General features: G+C 34.0%; 1 protein-coding gene across 6 annotated transcripts in view; it reads left to right on the top strand.

Annotated features, from left to right (window-relative positions):
* Positions 1 to 21,047, top strand: part of LOC116169925 (cell adhesion molecule 2-like) — a 216,968-nt gene that overhangs the window by 44,671 nt on the left and 151,250 nt on the right. For 3 of the 6 annotated variants that reach the window (XM_031486133.1, XM_031486134.1, XM_031486135.1), the window contains exon 1: positions 12,501 to 12,570. The exons of 2 other annotated variants lie outside the window; for them this stretch is intronic. In XM_031486133.1, the coding sequence (XP_031341993.1) occupies positions 12,516 to 12,570 (55 nt within the window). In that variant the 5' untranslated portion in view covers positions 12,501 to 12,515. Of the gene's footprint in view, positions 1 to 12,500; positions 12,571 to 14,889; positions 14,922 to 21,047 lie in introns of those variants that run through there. One more of the 6 variants, XM_031486140.1, reaches the window with a different exon arrangement.

Genomic DNA, 21,047 nt, shown 5'->3' on the forward strand with positions numbered 1-21,047 from the left:
GGGTGTGCAAGCGATATCTTGTTGTGTCCCCATTTTTTGTCTTATTGCAAGCGATTTACATTTACTTCTGATGCGAAAAAATTAGGTTAATTAAACTTGTCCTTGTAGATTAATGTCTAGAAAGCGGAAGGTTAAAACACCATTAATCTCATCATAAGTTCTTAATCTCATCATAAGTTCTCAGTAGTCGAGAACATTGCTGTCAGTCTGTGTTAATGGAAGCACCACCTAACTGACTGCTATGTTTCACCTCTTCTCTTTCATTGGAATAGCTATCGCTTAATGAGACTGAAACCATGTTTTCGGGTAGATACCTATTGATTTACATTCAATTTTCAACACATACGCGAAAGGCGTCGGCGTAGCCATTGTTTTGTAATCGAAACATATACAAAGGGGTAATGGAGTGTCCTGAGAGTTGAGCAACAAAGTAAACACGTGTGTTGTACGTATACCCATTGAACACACCGCCGACATACCACGAAATGGAAACACTAGCGCTTCATACACGCAAACACATCTCCACCATCCACCGAAACTGAGTAATTGTGAGGATTTATGATAGCTCGGAAATATTAATACTTGAATTGATTGGTTTAAAGAACGCGGCCATTGTTAAAGAGCACACGGTGTTTCTCACTGTTATTTTTAATTAAAAGATTTCAAACTTTCCAACTACAAGAATAAGAACACATAACAATAAACACGTAAAGAACATTAAAGTGTGAAAATAAAAATGCTGTTTCGCTTCAAAATAAAGAGTAATGTAGAAATACAACATTTGTCACAATTCCTTAAGAGAATATGGAGAATACATTAATTTGATTAAAACGATCTTTAAGATAGTTTTAGTAGCAAATTTTCAAGTACTGACATAAGAAATAACAACCTATGTTAATGGGTTACAGAGCGAGAGAGTATACAGTGCTATACATTAAGAAGTAGACATAGAAATTTACGTATATTGTTTTTACCTATGGCGCCTTTTAAGTGACAAAATCTCTTCTGAAGGGCACCTAATTTTATACTACTAAAATAACTTCTAAAAAGAATATTAAAATTTAAATTTAAACCATTCTTTCAGGAACAAAAACTCTTTTTAATACCTTGTTACTTAATATACTATATTTCGTACGAATGTAACTTTCCTATTTTTAGCTTGCGCGATTTTAAACGAAATTAATTTGTCGTCGCCCAAATGTACGATAGAAAACCACACACGAAACAATGCAACAACCGAAAATACGATAGTGTTTTGTATGCTTCATGTCTCTACAAAAGCTATATTTCTAAACTAAAGAAGTATCTTTTAGGATTATAAATTAACCCCCTTTCTCCCTTTAATATTTTTGAAAAGCGATCTCATTGAAACTAAAGATAAATTATATACTTCAATCCCTAAACAGATTAGTTATGATTTTTTCGAGCAAACTATGTGCCATTAAAGCAATAAATAAGAGAAATTAATGTGTCTGGTGATGAAAATAAAAGTCAATCTATTTCTTCAAATCAAAGTTAATTAAATTAGAATGTGAAGTCGACTTTTCCTGGACTGAAAAGAATTCCTTTACGCAAAATTAATTTTGTTATATACGCATCGGCAACTTCAGAGAGAAAAAGTAGAGGCGTGTAATCCTAAATTGTAAAAAGTGTGCTTGTTCCACACACATACAGAACGGATATCTATTACATTACACAGTGAGAGCTTCCCACTTCTCCCCCACGACAAAGCGGCGTACTTTGTTCTTAAACTTTCCAGTAACGGCGGTTTCCGCTTTATCTCCTCCACTGCCAAATTTACACGCTGATATATTCGTTCCTTTTCCCCTTCTGTAACAACAAGTAAATGCAATATTTCCTCGCGGCCTTAATCAAATATTAAACACGAACTCGCCCCGTCTTGAATATTCATACAATTTAACTGTTTAGTTTACGAGATGAAACGGTAGTATGGTTTACGAGAAAGGAAAAAGGGCTTAAGAAAGAAATGGTAAAACTTTTCGAAATAAGCCCGAATGGTTATGCGCCGCTGTGAACACTCCACGAATCCAGTTTTATTTTTCTATCCTAAGTGGTTTTTGTGTGCTTTTCCTCAGACGTAGGATTCGATAACCGATATCCCGACTTATTGAAAATGTTTTCCTGTACACGTTTCGTCGTCAATGAACCTAATATTGTACAAGACACGTTTCGGTAACTCGGCGAAAAATTCCTTAATTAAAAACAATCGAATTTGACGCGACTACCTACCTAAATTCGATTAATTCGCCTTAATTGGGTTATTCTCGCCCATAGAAATATGCAAATTGGGAAGGTATAAATTGCTAAAGCCGTTTGTTGTGGTGTTTAATATCGAAAAGATTAACGAAACCCTTTTACATATTTATAAACAAATTTTACGACGCTTCTTATTTGTTACATTTTGCGATCTCTTTGGTAATGTGTTTACACAACTGCAATTAACATTTTTCGTATGTTCTGGAGTTGTTCTTGTTGAAATATATAAACTCAATCAGAACTTCTTGGAAAAGCTTCTTGAAACGTTACTGATTTCGCCCTAGGGAAGACGGTTACCAAGGCATAAAGCAATAATTGACACGTGAAAAGTGAATGATGATCATGCCGGACAACAAATCTGCTCATTTTTGATTAATAATTTATGGAAATGCTTTTAAACATAATATAAATCAGATGAAGATATAAAACCTTGAGCAGGCTACTGTGAGATCTGTAGATAGGAAACCAAGAGCTTTATTAGAGTAGATTTTATCAGAAATTTTGGGAATGCTGAACATATTTTAAATACTATTCACTCCTCTCTTTTTTTCGTGAATGTTACATGCATTTTGAGCCCAATATTTTTGCAGATTAATTCCGTAACGTGAGGTGATGGCACTGCTCTTTTCTCAAAACCCGCCGCTTAAAAGGCCAGCTAGCTTAGGGATGTTAATATTTAAAAAGACATGAGATACCTACTTTAAGACGCGAATAGACTGGAAAGTTTTCTCACGCAAGCTGCTGTGTGATAGCACTGTCGCGTGACAATTTCATTCGACCGATCTGAATTTGTGAGAAAACTTCCCCGAATGTTTCGTATACGTTTCGTCTAGCAAGTTTTACTGCCGTAAATTACTTCTGTGATAATTGTCGCAAGTTGACTTAAAGTGGTTTTTATACTCGTAGCTGTCCCTGCTGTCGGACAGCGGACTTGCGTGAGAAAACTTGCCAGTCTATTCGGGCCTTTACAGTCGCTAATTCGGTAGGTTAGGTACGTAACTTACCATATTATTGAGCAGCACCCCGTTTTTTTAAGTGTTTGAACCTTTCCCGTACAAAACTGGGAAGTATTGAAGGAAAGCCATAAAATAAAATAAAATAGTGTCAATATTTTGCAACGAAATAATCCAATAATCTTGATGGTTCTAAAGTTCTAGAGATTTTAATTCGTCATCGTCATTATAAAAGTAAATGTTCTAGTTCGAGTTGATATCAAGCGTAGGGTTACGTTTACGGAGAAACAGGTTGAGTGTTTGCATGTATCGAGCAGTAATCACACCTTTCTTTAAGGTTTTTCCAATTACCCGATCAAGTGAAGTTATCCACCACCAAAAAGCCACATTTGAAATTACAACAAAACCAGTTTTTTAAATCAAAAATCAAGTGAAAGTAAAGAAATGATCATGTCCGTGTTAAAGAAAATTGCAGTTATGACTGAATGTTAGGATTATTACCTAACTCTTTAAGCTAATTATAATTTTTTTTAAAATTTAATTGGTATTAATCGTTCGCATGTGCGTGTGGTACTTTGTTTGCAGGCCCTAAGAGCCTTTCTGTCTTACAGCTTATTGATTGATTTTTGTCAAATAAATTTGTGTCGTGTGTAAATGATCAGCTGTGTATTTCATCGAGCCCAAATGATGCGAGTGGTTTAGTGACCTTTTGCCTTTTCACATAGCAATATAAACGTATGGAAAAAAAATTATTGCGGGTCTGACTTATAATAAACCCAAAAAGCAGTATATGAGTGTGCATTGAGACAGAATACAGAACAAACTAAAAGCGCTATGCAATTCTTGCCTCTCTTGAGTACTGAGTGCTACTGTCAATGTCGACGTTGGTAAAGTTTGTCTCGTTCACACTCATATAATGCTTATTAGGTTTCTTTCTACCTTATTTTGTCAGATCCACAATCCATACCTGTGTATCAAACAGATCAAAGTGCAATGGACTTGTAATTAAACGTGGATTTTAAATTAGAACTTGAAAATAAGACCCTGTAAAGAAAATTACATGTCAAATTCCGTACAAAAAAATCTTCGATTAATAAGGGGGATATTTAGAAAATAATTCGATCATGTATCTCTGCAAACTATTCCCTCTTAGACATTGACCAAGCCACATTCTTTTCCTTCTCAAAATTGTGTTATACAAAGATCTTCCCTCTTCTATTCTTTCCTAGTTCTGTCAGACCACTTTTCCATAGCTTCAATTCTTTTCTTATCTCTATCAAAATTGTTCACGTTCACAGTCGTACAGCATAACACTCCATACAGAGCACTTCGGTATTCTGTTTCTTAGGTTCATACCCAACTTACTGCACAGTATTCTACTTGACAAATACTACTGACAAATGCTTCTTTTGCCATTCCAATGCGCGTTTTTATTTCATTCCAACTTTTCCAATGATCTGTTACAGATGGTTCCTAGATATTTACAGCTTTCTAATTATTCCAGCATTTCATCTTTAACATACACTTGCATTTCTTTTGCCTCTCCAATTCTCATTACCTTATGTCTTCCTATCTTATCAAGGTTTTTTTCTATATTATTACATTGATTTTTCCACCACCTTTTCCTAAGTTCATCAGTTTCTTTTCTTATCTTCGTATTTAGCCTCCGATATTGTCTTCCTCCTCTTTCGGTATTGATGTGTTTGTACCTTCTTCTTTCTTCCATCCTTTCCTGATTTATCCAAGGTTTCTTTGGTCTTATTCCTTTCTTACATCCAACATTCTCTTCAGCCGCTTTGATTATTTTTTCCTTCACTCTACATCTTCCACTTGTGGCGACTTTAGATGCATTATTTCTTGACCCATCAATTTCCCCACTTCATCCAGGTTCATAAACTTTAATTTGTCTAAGTTCCATTTGCTTTTTCCCGCTCCTTTCACGATTTTAAGCCAAATTCTGATGCCCGTTTCTGTATTGCTTCCGGTAATGATTTCCAGGGGATTGCCAGGTGTACAATCTTTTCTTATTGTTACTAAACCATGTGTTTGTAACTATAATAGTTGTTTCTTTGTAGAAATCTACCAGTCTATACCCTCTGTCATTTCTCTTTCCACGTTCATACATGCCAGTAATCTCTTCCATTTCCCACCACTGCATTCCAATCGCCCATTACGATTTTACAACAACCATCTCCTTCTTCCTCGATTATACCTACTTTCTCTCCTTGCGTTTACTTTTTCTACTTCCTAATCTTCGTGGTCAGTGATGGGCATGTACACGTGAATCACTAACATTTCCTTAGGTAGAGTCATCACTAAATTACGTACGTTACACACCTGGAGTTCCTTGCCAACAATACATCCTACTTCGTTTTCTCTTTTTTTTTAACTTTGCATCACCACAATTTCCTTGTCCCTGTCCCTTTTATCTTGTTTCACATACTCCAATCAAATCCAGTCCTGTTTGTCCTCTCTGCACAGCCATTTTGTTCTGGACTACATGAATTCGTAACTGACGAGGTAACTGACAATGTTATACCATTCTCCATCATAAGTTTCCGCACTTCAGCGTTATCGAACTCCAAACCATCGTCGTATTCAAAAATTCTTACTGCTCATTCAAGTCGATTCTTGACAATTTTTAACATCTCGGCAATTTTTCTTACAGTCTCGGACTTTTCTTTGAGAAAACAAATGCATTTTCGATTAGTCTCAAGCTCAAGTAAAACACAAAAAATATTTTGATCCTCTTAACGAAAGACATTCTATGGGACCACAAATATCAGCCGCTATTGCTTCTCTGGTTTGGTTATTTAAATACAAAAACTCTGGCTTTACCGTATGTGCAGATTGCTTGGTCTGCTGCTGGCAAACTGAATGCAGTTTCAACCAACATTTTTTGTGCTGTAGGCAACCAGCAGCGCAAATATCTTAAAGAAGCAACTGTTTTTAAAATCACCTGATTCGCTGCGCGATCTACCTTATCCTTATCCCAAGATTATATTCAGCTCCTTTGCTACGTTTAAAGGCACTCCGCTGCGTGCTGCGCGTGCTTTAATGATTATACACTGGTATCTTAATATACTATTTTTGACAGTTTAGATTCGCCGCCTTTAAAAAAAGAGGTTCCATTAATGTACAGCCCCAAAACTGAACAAAGGTAGTGCAGCGAAAATTTATTGTAACTTTCAGTACACATGATTTCTATTACATACCAAAAGTCCTTTGTTTTGCATTGATAGGTATCTTAATTGGATCACATTTAATCCAACAAAGAGCGCCTGACCAATTAACGTTTATAATTGAAGTAAATAAGATCGTCAAAATATAATGAGGTACCGTTTCTAAAGTAGCAAACCTACGTATGCTGTAACTGCAGTACAGTCCGCATGCAAATTATCTACTACCATCATTTGGATGGATTTCATAAAGCAGCTACTCCCTACCGCAAAGAATTTCCACACAAAGTTATAATTTAATCAGAACAAATTACGTTGCTACCTTTTTCTACACACATAATAAGGAACCATAAAATAAAACACAGTCGTAAATATGTAGATGGTTTAAAATACATATTCATACTTTTGCTCTTTCATTTATTACCCAGGGAAATGTTTCGAAAATTTCATGCACGATTCGGAAAATTGGTTACATTAGTTTCCATTTTCTTACTTATCTCGGTAATATTTTTTAAAGGAAAAACCCCTTGCCTTTTTTTTTAAACTTTTATCTCTCTAGTAACCCTCTTAGACATAAATATTTCGAAAACTTTCTTAGTCCCCTTTTAACTTTTGACGAGAAACTTCTGTCAACTCTTTTTAAATTGTTTCATAGATAAAATTACGTTTCTTTGTTTCTTTGTGCGTTGGGGCTCGCGAACAACATGTTGAACTTCAAAAGTGAAAACTAATAGTATAACATCGAGAAAAACAATGTAAATCTTGCTACTTTGTTACGTAAACGCCGTCGCGTTTTAAGCTTATTCGGTGGTTCTTTCAGAAGGTAGAGCGAAGATAATGTAGTTTATGCTTTTGGAGAAAAGCACTAAAGTTACTTCAGGAAGCCGTGTACTTTGTTTTATTAAAGATTACACAATGAACTGTTTACATTTGCCAATTTTTTATAGGCAAAAACGTTTTGTTTATGAGACGCTTAGGTACACAAAGCGTTTTTATGATGTGCTTTGTTCCATACTGAATAAATACTAGAAGTGTGATTCTTTGCTATCGTAACTGTCAAGTTTAAAATGCGATTTTGAACATTTTAAAGTCGGTGGGAGGTACGTATTTTATATAGGGAATAATTATTCTCCCGCTATTTTTCCAACAATTAGGTAAATTAGGTCTGTTGTGCCTCCGCAGTGTAATCCAACGCAAAACTAAAAAGTGCCAGTTTCATTTTAAGACAAAAGGTCAAACCTCAATTATATTTTAACATTTTTGTTAACTGTATTGGAAAAGTATGGGAAGGAAAATTCTACGATCAAATAAACTTACCTGAAGTTCGATCAGAATTATAGGCATCCCATCCAAAGATGTTATTAATTTAACAACGTAGGATGTTTAAAGATAACTATTTCAGTTTGAATTACACTAATAAAATTTATATTTCTTGGTGGAGTTACATATTGGAAATACTGCGAGCGAACTCGCTTCTATCCATAATAACGTTGGAGCTCCTACTCCACCCTGCAGAGTCCCTAAAAATTGCATCTCCGCTCTTTTTGCAGCTGATGTGGACGCGTGCCTATTCGAGTGAGATTTGAAGATGCTTGTGTCAATACCCGCTAACTGCAGAGTGCACTTTATCCCATCTAGTTTTTGTTTCGAAGCGGTTCTATATAAATCTTTGGTAGGTTAGGAATAGACCTTCTTTGCCTTATTTTTTACTCTCCTGTAAGTACCTCTGGAAGCAGTAGAAAACACAGAGGTGGGGATCGTCGAATCTGGGTAGAATCAAGCGTCTAGGAGTTGCTAATATGAGCAGGTTTATTAACTTCATGGACAAAGCATTTCAAAATTAATTAAAAATTTGCCACCCAAACGCAGTTGTATGGATGGCCTTAATCTTCCCACCCCCTTCATAAATCTCTTGAGCATTGGATCCTCACCTAGGTTTCCTGGCAGAATTAATGACAGCGCTGCCCTGTGCGAGTTGATGGTAACGATGTGTTGTAGAAAAGAAGTCACTTCTTGAGTTGATGTCTGGAAGACGTCATCTCCTAAAGCTTCTCGGAAATTCCACCAATTTCTGAATGTACTGCCATATTGTGAGGTTGTAGGTTCCGAAATAGAGTTTAGACCCGTATCGACGGCGTTTACATACACACCATTGCTTTCTGGATAATAATATTTATTTATAATATTGATATTTATAATAACCGAAATTCCACCAGGGTAAGTTTGTGGATGCAAGCGGGTGGGCTTCTTGGCTGTAAGGGTATATTAACGTCCGGTCCGAAATAAAGAGGTTTGCCTATTGCCAGTTTCACAAATACTGGGAACCAAGGTTGTGAAGTCCAGTCTGGATTTCCTAAATTTCTCCATTGATGGGTAACAAATGTATCTGGGGGTGCGATTACTCATTTTCTCCTTGCTACTATTGCTTGAAAATAAATTTCCAATTATATACCGGGTGAATAAAAAGTAAGGAACATTGATGCTGGAGCCGTTACTATTGGTCATATCAAAAAAAGTTGGTTATAAAAGTTGAATGTTTAAATATTTGCCACAATCTGACGGTTTTCAATTTTTTTTCTGACGTCATAGTTTCATATCATGGCAAAAATTTTCAAATGGCAACATATATTTCTTTGGCAATGTTAGACGGCCTTTTGTTTTCTTTCACGTATTAAACAAAGATACGTAAAGGTCACGTTTCGTCATCCTTGATCTGGAAAATACCCTACGCGCATCTTTGCACCCTTACTAAACTATCGACTGCAATACGAATTAAAGTCCTCTACGATTTCGAATAGCAGCTACATAAGTAGGTAGTCTAAAACCATTATTCAATGTTTACTAATTTTTCTTGATGTTCTCGCATATGTGAAACTGTTCTGCTTTCCTATAATTAAAGCATTAACCATTGAATACATTGTAACTGAACGAGTTCTTGTTTTGCTGCGTTGAAAACACATTAACTTCAATCTGAAGTGACATGAATGTAATTTAGTTGGCTGTTTACAGCTAGTAAAATGGCATTTGAAAGACAATATTTTTCATCAATTTAATTTACAATGTTATTTTTAAAATGGATATCTATAATTATTAATTTAGGAAACATTAGATGTTGAGCGTTGGAGATCAACCTACTGGGACAGGGTCAAAGATTAAACGTATGCTCCCGCCACTTCATTATAGCTTTGCGTGGGTTTATTAATTTTTATTACCCCTGATTTAATGTTATCAATTATTTCTCCAGATTAATTTTCCTCGTCATCCAAATACTACTACTCCCACTCGCCCATCCTGATACTATTCTGAGATACTTTCTGCATGTTTCTTAACACGATTAACTTTAAGTTGCCATTTATTGCCACTCTTTTAGTAAACATAACAAAATTTCTGAAAACATTTTTTTAAACCTTCTTTAAAGCCATAAACTTCTTCCGCACTTCAGGGAACTGACATTTTTTAGGAGTCTTCGAGGGAGTCTTATTGAAAATATTTCCAGGTTACAATTTAAAAAAATCTCATTGAAAATAAATCTTTGTAGGAGTCTTCAATTAGATTTTAATAGACACTTTAATTAAATTAATTAAATTTAGAAGTTCTAGAGACAGCTCTTTAGAAGCCTTATTTTTATTTTTTAGAGATATTTTTTAATTGAATCCTACTATCAAAGACCTGAAAAACTTAAAAATTTTTGAAATTTTAACTTAAATCTATATCTATATCTTTATGTAAACGTTCATCGGGAGTAAGAAACACTACTAGCTTTTTTTTGGGAATACAAGTTGATATTCTTTGAAACTTATTTAGTAGGTTTACGGATGTTTTTAAAAATATCGAGATTATTTCCAAACTTCGGGAAACCTGGGCGATCATTTTATTGTGTTTCCTTGATGTTTTCGTGTGAGATTTTGTAGTTTCGATGGACGCAAGAGTTCTGGTGCATTCAATAAACCTAGATTTCCAAAATTCTTGATCGGTAATTCAGAAATTAATCACATCGAATCTCATGGGAGAATTAAGAAAATAATATCAGTACACTTGCCTTGAAGTTGAACACATTTTTCTGCGGCAAAATTCAGCACTGTTATCAAAAAACAATTAACAACACTAAAAGATGTAATAGAAGACAAAAGAGTCTTCGAATTTAGTTATTCGCTGTTTTTTAAGCTGGAATATTGTCGCACGTTCAATTTATTAATCCTATTGGATATCAACTCAAAATAAGGCGATCAAAAGTAGAACAAATAGACTAAAAGAACACAATAGAACCAGTTTAAAAACAGTTTTAATAACCTTCTTGGCAAACTCATTTTTCGTAATCTTTTAGACATCTCGGAATTTTCTTAAATATCGTACTACATCGTTCTCAAAGTCTGCTAGCAAATTGTAATACAATTATTTGTGGCAGTCGAGGTGGAAACTATTATAAAAGTTTTTGAGAATTTTATAATGTTGGTTAGAAATATTTTTGGAAAAACCTTCTTGGACACGTTTTACGATTCTAATGTTCATGAAAATATTTTTAAAAGTCGTCTTATCTTATTGGAAGTTAGTCATTAAAGACTTTGCTGCAAACTTTTGGTGAAATTTTTTAAAAATCCTTATCGGCTTCTCGCGGTTTTTCTAAAAACCTTAAAGAAACTTTCTTCTGGAATAATTTGATATAAATCTCTTTAAACACCTTTTGTAAATGTTCATAAGAAGTTTAGGAAACAAATTTGTTCTTGAATTCTTTTAAAATTCCTTGAATTAGTAACAAATAATATTAACCGAATTAATAAATATATTTGACAAAATTTAATACGAATAAAAAAAATCGAAGTATAGAATCTACTTAGAATTTCTATACTTTCCCTAGAATGTTGTAGAATCCTTTTAAAACCTTCTTTAGGATTTTTTTAATAATCCGTATCTTCTGTATTTCGAAATAAAATATACGCTACGAATCCGCAAAAGCATGTGGCATATGAGGAAACTTCCCTTTAGCCTTCCACCCTCTTGTTCGTCCGCGCTTGCACAGCTTCCAATTTTTCAACGTCGACATTTTCGGATCGGTTAGGATATCCGAATATCCTTTGAATTAAAATGTTATTAAATACAAAATTAGAACAGAATTATATTAATTAATATGATCAGCAGACCTATTGCAATTCCCAGTTTTGTTCATAATGTATCGAGATTGCTGAGTGGGTAGGCTGATTCAAATTCGAGAGCCCCCATGGGGATCTCGGAAGCTGTAAGAGATAGGTAGGTAGTTTAAATTTGTCAAAGATGCGTATATTGATGCTGAACAAAATAACGAAATTGAAAAAATTCCGACTACATTCGGAAAAAACCAAATTTTGCAAAATCGTTTTTATTTTTTACCGAAGTTATTTAAAAAGGTATTTCAAAATAAATGACACATTATTATGGTCACTTTTTTCCCTCTATAAAATGGCTAGTTTCATTTTTACTTTTTGTGTCACTTGATAGAGCATTTTTTTCTAATTTCAAAAAATGATCACTATTTTTTTAAATGTTGTTAAAATATCTTCTTTTTTGCCTGGCAAACTGTGTCTTGGATAGTGTATTGTTAGTAGTTTCTTGCGTTTTTACGAATTAATAGCGCCATTTCTTATTAGAAAAGTCTTTTCTAATGGATTTTTGTATTGGGTTATTTAAAGTACTATTTCATCTTCCGGGAAATATTTTTTTAATAAATAAAATTAATAGTTTCTTTTGTGGTCCGTAGTCATGTTGTCATTGTTCTCAATTATAGTGGACCTTTATTCAAATTTTCATATCCATTGACCTATTGAAATGGGTTTCGGATAAACTGTTCTTGCGTCCAATTTAACGTTGTTACATGAAATATATTTATTAATTTCAGTGCTTTTCCTTGGTTTAATTGGTCAGAAATCCGGAAAATAAGCTACAATATAAATTCTGGTACCAGTTGATTATAACGAATAATTAATTACAAGTGCTGTGGCGCATGTATAATAAATGCAAGAAGGGTGGACTGTTTAGGGTAACATACCATACGCCGACCAGTCAGGTCTGACAGATAGTGGAACATGTGCTTGCGACCGAAGTTGACGTTTTCGGTTCGGTGTATCATAATATAATGTGGAGGTTACATTTTTTATTATGCGCTTTCTGTTTGTGCAATTATTTAAAAGGTAGGTACGTGTGTTTGTTTGTCCCATTGCGCGCACTTCCCCAAAGAAATTCGTCTCTTTAGTTGTAATTGTAGGTTCACATGCGAGCGTGCGATTTTCGCGAAGATGTCACGAAAACTTCTAGTCGGTGTGATTTGTCAACCTAGCAGGTTATGAAATATTTAATCACGAATTCGCTCCAAGAACAATCTGATGACATGAAAAACGAGACAATTTTTGTACAAAGCGTCAACTGACTTCATTATCTATCTATTAGTTACCCGATGCGTTAACGTCACAACCTAATTACCGCTGGATCGAAATTAACTTCTCAACCCTTACAAACTCGCAAGACGTGTTATAAATAGGTGTAACTATAAGCATATCAAATTTCTTTAAGGGTCCCTACCATATGCCGTCTAACATTACAAATTAAATTAATTTATGTCGCCGAGAAAAACAAAGTGGCAAGTGCGTCGCGTTTAATCCGCGCCAAGGAACATTTTTTAAAATGATAAGGCATTATGTAGTGCATAATCAGAAACAAGGGTAGATTGTTATTAATGCTGTCAGACAGCATACCACTGAATCCTATTATACTACGCCTTTGTTCATTTAAGTCCATTCGAACAATCCCCGCATTGCAATTTTCGTGTTAATTTAAATAGAATGTGTCATATGAAGACAATGGGAGAACGATGGGGGTGATTTCGGCTTTCGGGCAACGTGTCGAAATTAAGTTTATTCTTATTGGTGGAGTAGTTGGGGGTGGACGTAGTGTTTACCTAAATTGCCGCGCGCTACCTTTTGTAGCCACGGCCAGGTGGCATACCCACTACAGGCAGATGTCTCTGTTCTCGTGTAAATAGCAGATGCCTCACGCGTGCTTAATAAACTGTTATATAAATGTTCGATGAGCGATTCTTTTTATTATTCTAAGCCTAAGGGAAGGTACGTTTTAACACTTCGAAGTTTGTAAATAATCGGATCGACTTACAAAAGGCAGACGGTTTAATTTTGTATTGGCTTTTACACGTGCCTATTGTAGGCTCCCCTAATCGTGCATCGCCTTTTTATTTGATGGCTCAGGTCGAAAATGTTTTACCCTATATTAGATCAAAGGTGCCTTTTTGAAGAACCTAATCCGTATTTGAGCTTAGGAGTAATTTTTTTCACTCAGCTCTCAATCATTACAAAATAGGAATTTAATTGGATCGGAAAAATCTCCTATTCACAATAACGACCCATTATAAATAACGGTAATTTTGATAATGTTGCAGATGTTGAAGTCTAACGTTACTGTTTTAACAAATATCTCAATTTGCAAATACAAATTTTGAAAGTGGTCCAAAGAAGAAACTAAAATATGCGTCTGACGGGGTTGGTATGGGACGAATAATAATTGAACTGTTCGTATATCAGGTACTATTCTAAAATTGGGAACTGATTAAATAAATATTTGAATAATACAATAGTCACAGAATTTGAATAACTACTCTTCTTAGTTACTTTTCTGAATGTGTTAGGAATGCTTTGTTAATAACGTCAACCTCAATGAATGTGCAGTTTGTGTATTCATCATATGTTGATCATACAAAATTCAGATGTAGGTACGTACCTAACAATATTTTGAAAATTTTATCCATGTTATTACTCTTCTGAGATTCCAGTAATTTTAATTATTCAAAAAAATTGATTATGGAATATTCAAATAGTATGTATACAATTTTTTTTAATTTTGGTCAGATTATTTTATTTAGATTTGTTATTCACAAATTATGAAATTTCAAGAAACACGCTCGCTAATAAAGAGTAATAATTTCATGTAGTAGGCATAATTTTAGGTAATGACTGTAATAATTGATTTCAATTTTATACTGCATTTTAAATTACTGATTTCTGGATACTCCAGCCAGATATAGAATAGCTCTGGCTACAATACAAAGGGCAGTTTGATACTACAGTGGCGTCTTTTGTTTTTCTTAAAAATTTTAGGTTTTGTCTTTAAATAAAAAGGTTGATTTGGTGGGACCTCTTTTATTACGTTTTTACATGTTTCTTTTAGGACCAGTTGAAAATTACAGGGGCGTATCGAGTATCTTTCTTCTTTGGAATTGGTTCAACACCTATAAGCTTCACTGTCCTACTCTTCGGCATTTTATCGAAGCTAAACATTGCGTATAAGCATCAGGCTAATAACAATCTTCCGCTTATTTTATGTGTAACGATTATATATTCTACATCATAATTCCTAAAACTACCATTATTTACCAATGCCTTACAACGTGTAATCTACCGAGTACTAATCAAAATTATAACTTATTCTTTTTTTTGTTTCAGGTGAGTTTAATTCACCGTTCTACCGTATTCGGGTAAGTTAATTAAATTTATTTTATAGCGTATGTTAAATTGAAATTTTAATAGGTTTGAATGAGTGGGCTAAGCCGCTCTTTAAAGGTAAGGGTAGATAATGTGATTACTTAACCACAAGGGTAGATAAAGTGACACAGATGATTGTGCATTCTAATGATATCGGTCATTGTTATTTCAACTGGGACGCGGAGCACGATATAAAATGGTCTTCAGATCATATGATAATGCTGTTTCTATGGAAACGACCACGACGGCAAAACCTAACCTTGAAATTTTTGACGTGTAACATAACATTCAGAATTGTCAGAAGTTTTACAATGATTTATATGACTTCTGCTATAAAATAAAGTTTTATAGTATACACGGCGGTAAAGGGAAACTCACCACCTATAAATTGATTATTAAAAATATAATTACATATATCCAAGATATGACTGTGTAAAATACACGTATCATAATCAATTTATTATAAACTTGGATCAAATTACTTATGAACTACACTTGAAAATGGAAATGGAAAATAACTTCTAGAAAAATTGGCGACCCACCAAGGCAAAAGTCTAACATTAAATACATTTATTTCATAAGTTTCATCGAATTAAAAATTATTTCAGGTTTTCGCTCATAGAGTAACTATAATTGTTCAACGTCTAGTGATCAAATACTGTAATTTATTGCTATTGCCTACCAACTTTTTTTTAAAAATTGGAAAAGCCTGCCATATTTTAGGATTACCCTCCCTATAGTGTTGAAAATTGAAATAACAACCGACTTAGTGTTCAGACGCGATGAATTTTTACGGTCGAAGGAATATCAACAGACTTTTGAATATATAATGTTTGTTTGGGAAGGAAAAAGGTTGTATTATAACATACAGCTTCATCATATTGTAAACGAAGCGTTTTTCTGTTTGTTCCAGCGCACTAGTTTTGTATACAAATTCTGTAAGCGACGATTGCCTTTCAACTCTTTTGATATCGAGGCGAAATTTGCCAGTAGGATATATCCTTTTGCTTCAACTCCTAATTTCTCATATCACAAGTAGATTACTAACTTTGGACAAAAGCCACAATCATATTTGACGCAACCATTCGAAGTTTCCATTGTAGCCAACTTTGACGAACGTTCGCATGTTTAATACAACATTTATCAAGTCCCGTGTGACCGATGATGTCAATGTGTACTAAAATAGGCAATCTCTTTTTCAATTCATTAAGTAATTTATTCCGTCGAGAACCAATTAGCTATATTACTTAATAGTGGTACACTTACTACGACTTTGGGAAAGAAGTAGGTTATTTAAAAAAAACCAGTTTATTTGCGTATTAAGTAAATTATAGCGCACGTCAAACCAATGTAATTTAGTAGTAAGTCGAAAAATCTGCTCGAAAAAGACTGTAATTTGGAGTACTTTCGATGCAGGAAGGGTGTAATTTAGTCGTTACTGATTTGAGGTGTTTATTATTCAACTGACGAATGTCACTCGTGCGGGTATACATTAAAAAGTTTAGAGTTCTTTATTGCTATCAAGAAAGTTGTTACGACTTATGGACACACTGTCTTTCTGCGTACGCTCTAAAAGTATAATCATGTCATAACTCTGATTATTTTACCAGCGATGGACAACGCTGATACATGTCCCAGTTCATAATCAAATTAGTAGACTAGGAAACTCAGTTCTGTAAGTGCAAGAAGGTTGTCCAACAAACAATCTGTCTGTAACTCTCGTGAAATAGGTTGCATTCCACCAACGAGTTTGTATATTCAATGTGAAGTTACCAAGTATGCAAACTGCATGTAATATATTCAGATACAATTTACTCCTTAAACGTCGTCCTTAATAAACACAATAAAAGCTACTTCTAATATTGCGGACCTTGTCTTGAATATATTAATTTTTACTTTACGATATTTTCAATAGTTAATTCTTTTATATTGAGACACAGATTAGACCAAAAAAAAAGGTTACAATTCCAAAACGTAATGCTAATGAGTCTATGAAATAATGTAAGTGAGGGAATTAAAAATGGGATTTTAGGGAATTAGGGGACATTTTAGAAATATAACAATGAAATTGAGACAAAAATAGAGAAACAGTGACAATTTGTGTGTAAACTTCCCTTCGATTTTTACCTGCAGATTTTAAAATCATTAACGGAACCGTAATCGTGTGTTACGGGTTCATTTTTGGTTTATTTTTGCGTTATTTATTATGATTTTTAGGTTAGGAATTTTGTTTGTTTTGTTTTGAATATCATCCAATAGGCGTTCTCATTTCCTTAAATCTCTTCTTTTGATTTCTTCGCTTCCTTCTGTTCTTGCAACTTTCCTACAATTTTATCTTTCTTTTGGGAATCTAAAAGCTTCTTCTTCACTTCCTGCTTTCACTCTTCTAATCTTGTAGGTTTTTGTGTAAAACATTTTATTCAAAGATACGTTTGTGAGTCATCTTTTGCAATTTTTTCTAAACTACGCTATTCTTCCCCGCTCTTTTCAAAAATCTATTCTTCTTTTCCCGCTTACTTTTTATGTTCCTTATTTATTGGTAGTACTGATCTTTTTTTTCAAAATTTTCTACGTTTCGTTTCCGTTGTTGATAATTGTCAATTTTGTCATTGTGTGCTAGTGAGGTGCGGATTTGTGTAACCGTTTTAGTCCAAATTTTTGAGATTTTTACCCTCGTAAATACTCGATCTAAAGGAATTAGAAGTCTTCCTTATATAAATACCCTATTTTGGGGATCAAGAGTAGAGGAGAAGCACATTTGTGCGTTTTTCCATCTACAACTAATATACCGAGTGGTGACTTGAACAATGCACCATAGGAATTTCAATCGTAATTTTTTCATTTCTAATTATTGGCTTCCCTAATTATTTTAGAGTATATTTAAGTTGAAATAAAAGACCAGCGGGTTGGGTAAAATTCAACACTTTATTTACTGTTTATCGCAATCGATTTCGGCCTAACAGGCCATCATCAGAATTAAACTCGTGTCTTCTAGTTTCTGTCACACACTTCAACTCCAATTTCATGTATTTCAATATAATTACGCATTTTTCGTTGTACTCATAATAAATGTTTTTTTAAAATTTTATCCATCTTCTTATCATATGACGCTACGCCTGATGGCCTGTTAGGCCGAAATCGATTGCGATAAACAGTAAATAAAGTGTTGAATTTCACCCAACCCGCTGGTCTTTTGTTTCAAATAATGAAATTCAAATTAGAAGAGTTCATCAACAAAATATATTTAGGTTTTTTTGTAGCGAAAAAAATTACGAATCCATGCATACTATAGCTTTTTATTTGTTGAACCAAGAAATTGGATAACTAAAAACTGGCGCTTTTAAGAAAATCAGTGGTGCCATGGCAGTTTGAGATCCAACAAAGCTCTTAGTAAGTAATAAACTTCAAACTAATAGCAAAAGCAAGCGCTTTTGTTTGATTTCATAACTACATGGAATTTTATTTAATTATTTATTTTTTTTTATCTACTTTATAAAGGCGACAGTTTTTAATTTTTAAATTTTTACTGTTTACTATTGAAATGCGAATGATGCGTTCGTCAAGTCACCACCCCGTATACAGGCTGATTCAAATTCGAGGGCCACCATGGGGATCTTGGAAACTGTAGGAGATAGTTATTTATTATTATCCCTCTCACGTTTTTGGGCCCTCAACAGGCATGCGCCCAATTACAGAGTGATCCGCATAATGCTATTTAGAGGTGCCTCTGCAGAAGGTCTTAAGTTGGTCTATACTACTCCGGTATTTACCTTACGAATTAGGAAAACTGCAGGAAAACCTAATTCGGAGTAGCCGGTAGAATGCTCGGAACTGGTGTCAGGTAATTTCCATCTCCGCCACAGATGAAAAATTCACCTCAACCCAGGTTCGAACACCCGACCTCCGGATTTATAACCCATTGCTCTACCACTGAGCAATAAATCCGATATAGATATAGATAGGTAGGTAGTTTAAATTTGGCAAAGTTGCGTATTGTGATGCTGAACAATGCCGTTTTGAAACTGAAAAAATTCTTACTACTTTCGGAGATAAAAACCAAATTTTGAAAAATCGTTTTTATTTTTTACTGAAGTTATTTAAAAAGATATTTCGAAATAAATGCCTGATGCCACTTTTTTCTCCTGTACAAGATGCTAATTTTAAATCAATTTTAAACCAACATCAACTTTGTTTTTTATTATGGCAGTAATTTTTACTTTTGTGTCATTTGATAGAGAATTTTCTTCTGATATCAAAAATGTAATCATCACTCTCTTTTAATAAGAAATAGCGCTATTTATTTGGATTAATAGGTACGAGGTAAGTAATTAAAAATTTTTTCTTTAGGTTATCGATTTCGCTACCTTTAATATAGCATCTTCGTACCTTTGCTGAAATATATAAGTACATATGACTTCTTGTTTGTAGGGTTACATTACAACAAGAAGTCATATGTACTTATATATTTCAGCAAAGGTCCGAAGATGCTATACTCGTATTAAAGGTAGCGAAATCGATAACCTAAAGAAAAAAAAATTTAATTACTTACCTCATACCTATTAGTCCAATTAAGAAAAGTAATTACCTACTATGGAGACATACATCAATAAAAATAGCGCTATTAATTCGTAAGAAACTGCATACGTACAGTATGCCCAAGTCAAAGTTTTCTAGGCAAAAAAGAAGATATTTTAACAATATCACAAAAATTGTGATGTTTACATTTTCTATCAAATGACACATAAAGTAAAAATTACTTTCATCAGAAAAAACAAAGTTGATGATGGTTAACCGGAGACGAAACGTCGGATTTAAAATTTCAAACTAGCATCTTGTAGAGAGAAAAAAGTGACCATAATAATGTATTATTTATCTCAAAATATCTTTTTAAATAACTTCAGTAAAAAATAAAAACGATTTTGCAAAATTTCGTTTTTTTCCGAAAGTAGTAGGAATTTTTTCAATTTCAAAACGGAAGTTTGTTAAGCATCAAAATACTTTGCCAAATTTAAACTACCTACCTATCACGTACAGTTCCCCAGATCTCCATGGTGGCCCCCGAACTTGAATCGGCCTGTCTATTACCTTGCTCGCCGGATTTCAGCCCTTTGTAAGTAACCATTTTTGTCGTATCGTTTTGTACGCCTTTGGCGCTATTAATTCGCAAAACCCCAAGAAACTGCGAACATACACTACTCCAGACAAAGTTTGCCAGGCAAAAAAGAAGATATTTTAACAATATTTAAAAAATAAAAAGTAAAAGTCGCTTCCATTCCATAAGAAAAAATAAAGTTGATGCTGTTTGACTGGAGACGAAACGTCAAACTTAAAACTGAGATCTAGCATCTTGTAGAGGGAAAAAAGGGGCCATAATAATATGTGTCGTTTATTTTGAAAAATCTTTTTGAATAACTTCGGTAAAAATAAAAACGATTATGCAAACATTTTCCGGATATCTTCGAAAGTAGTAAGAAATTGTTCAGTTTCAAAACGGAATTTTCTTAAGCATCAAAATACGCAACTTTACCAAATTTAAACTACCTACCTATTTCTTACATTTTCCCAGATCTCCATGGTGGCACTCGAATTTGAATCAGACTGTACAGTTTCTGCATTTTAGAGTTTAAATCAGATACCGATTGGTATTGGTATTGATTGGGAAATAATAAAGTTGTTGCATAACCTTTAAACATTACAATTCTAATTAACAAACGAGGCCGAATATAATTAAAAATCGAACAAACTTATCCTAAGTTCGATTTTTATTATATGATGGCCTTGGCCTCGTTGAAGTAAATAGTTAATTAGTCCCATACCCATACCCAAATTTAGGCTGTTAAATTCCATTTACATCCATGCAACAACTACTTTGAAAGAAATAGACGGGTTGCTGGCAACGGGTAAATACTAGCTGAGCCTACTTGTTTCGCTTTAAAAGGGTGGTTTTTTTGTAACGCTCAGCGGAGGTACTACAATTTTTATTACTTCAACGAGGCCTTCATATAATCAATATCGAACATCACTTAAAGTAAGTTCGTTTGGTCTACTATCTACTATAATGAAGTTTCAGGGAAATTGGAAGGACCTTTTGGTTAATTAGGAGGAAAAAATCAAGAAAA

The sequence above is a fragment of the Photinus pyralis genome, unplaced genomic scaffold (assembly GCF_008802855.1).
Source record: "Photinus pyralis isolate 1611_PpyrPB1 unplaced genomic scaffold, Ppyr1.3 Ppyr1.4_LG4, whole genome shotgun sequence".
Classification (NCBI taxonomy): domain Eukaryota; kingdom Metazoa; phylum Arthropoda; class Insecta; order Coleoptera; family Lampyridae; genus Photinus; species Photinus pyralis.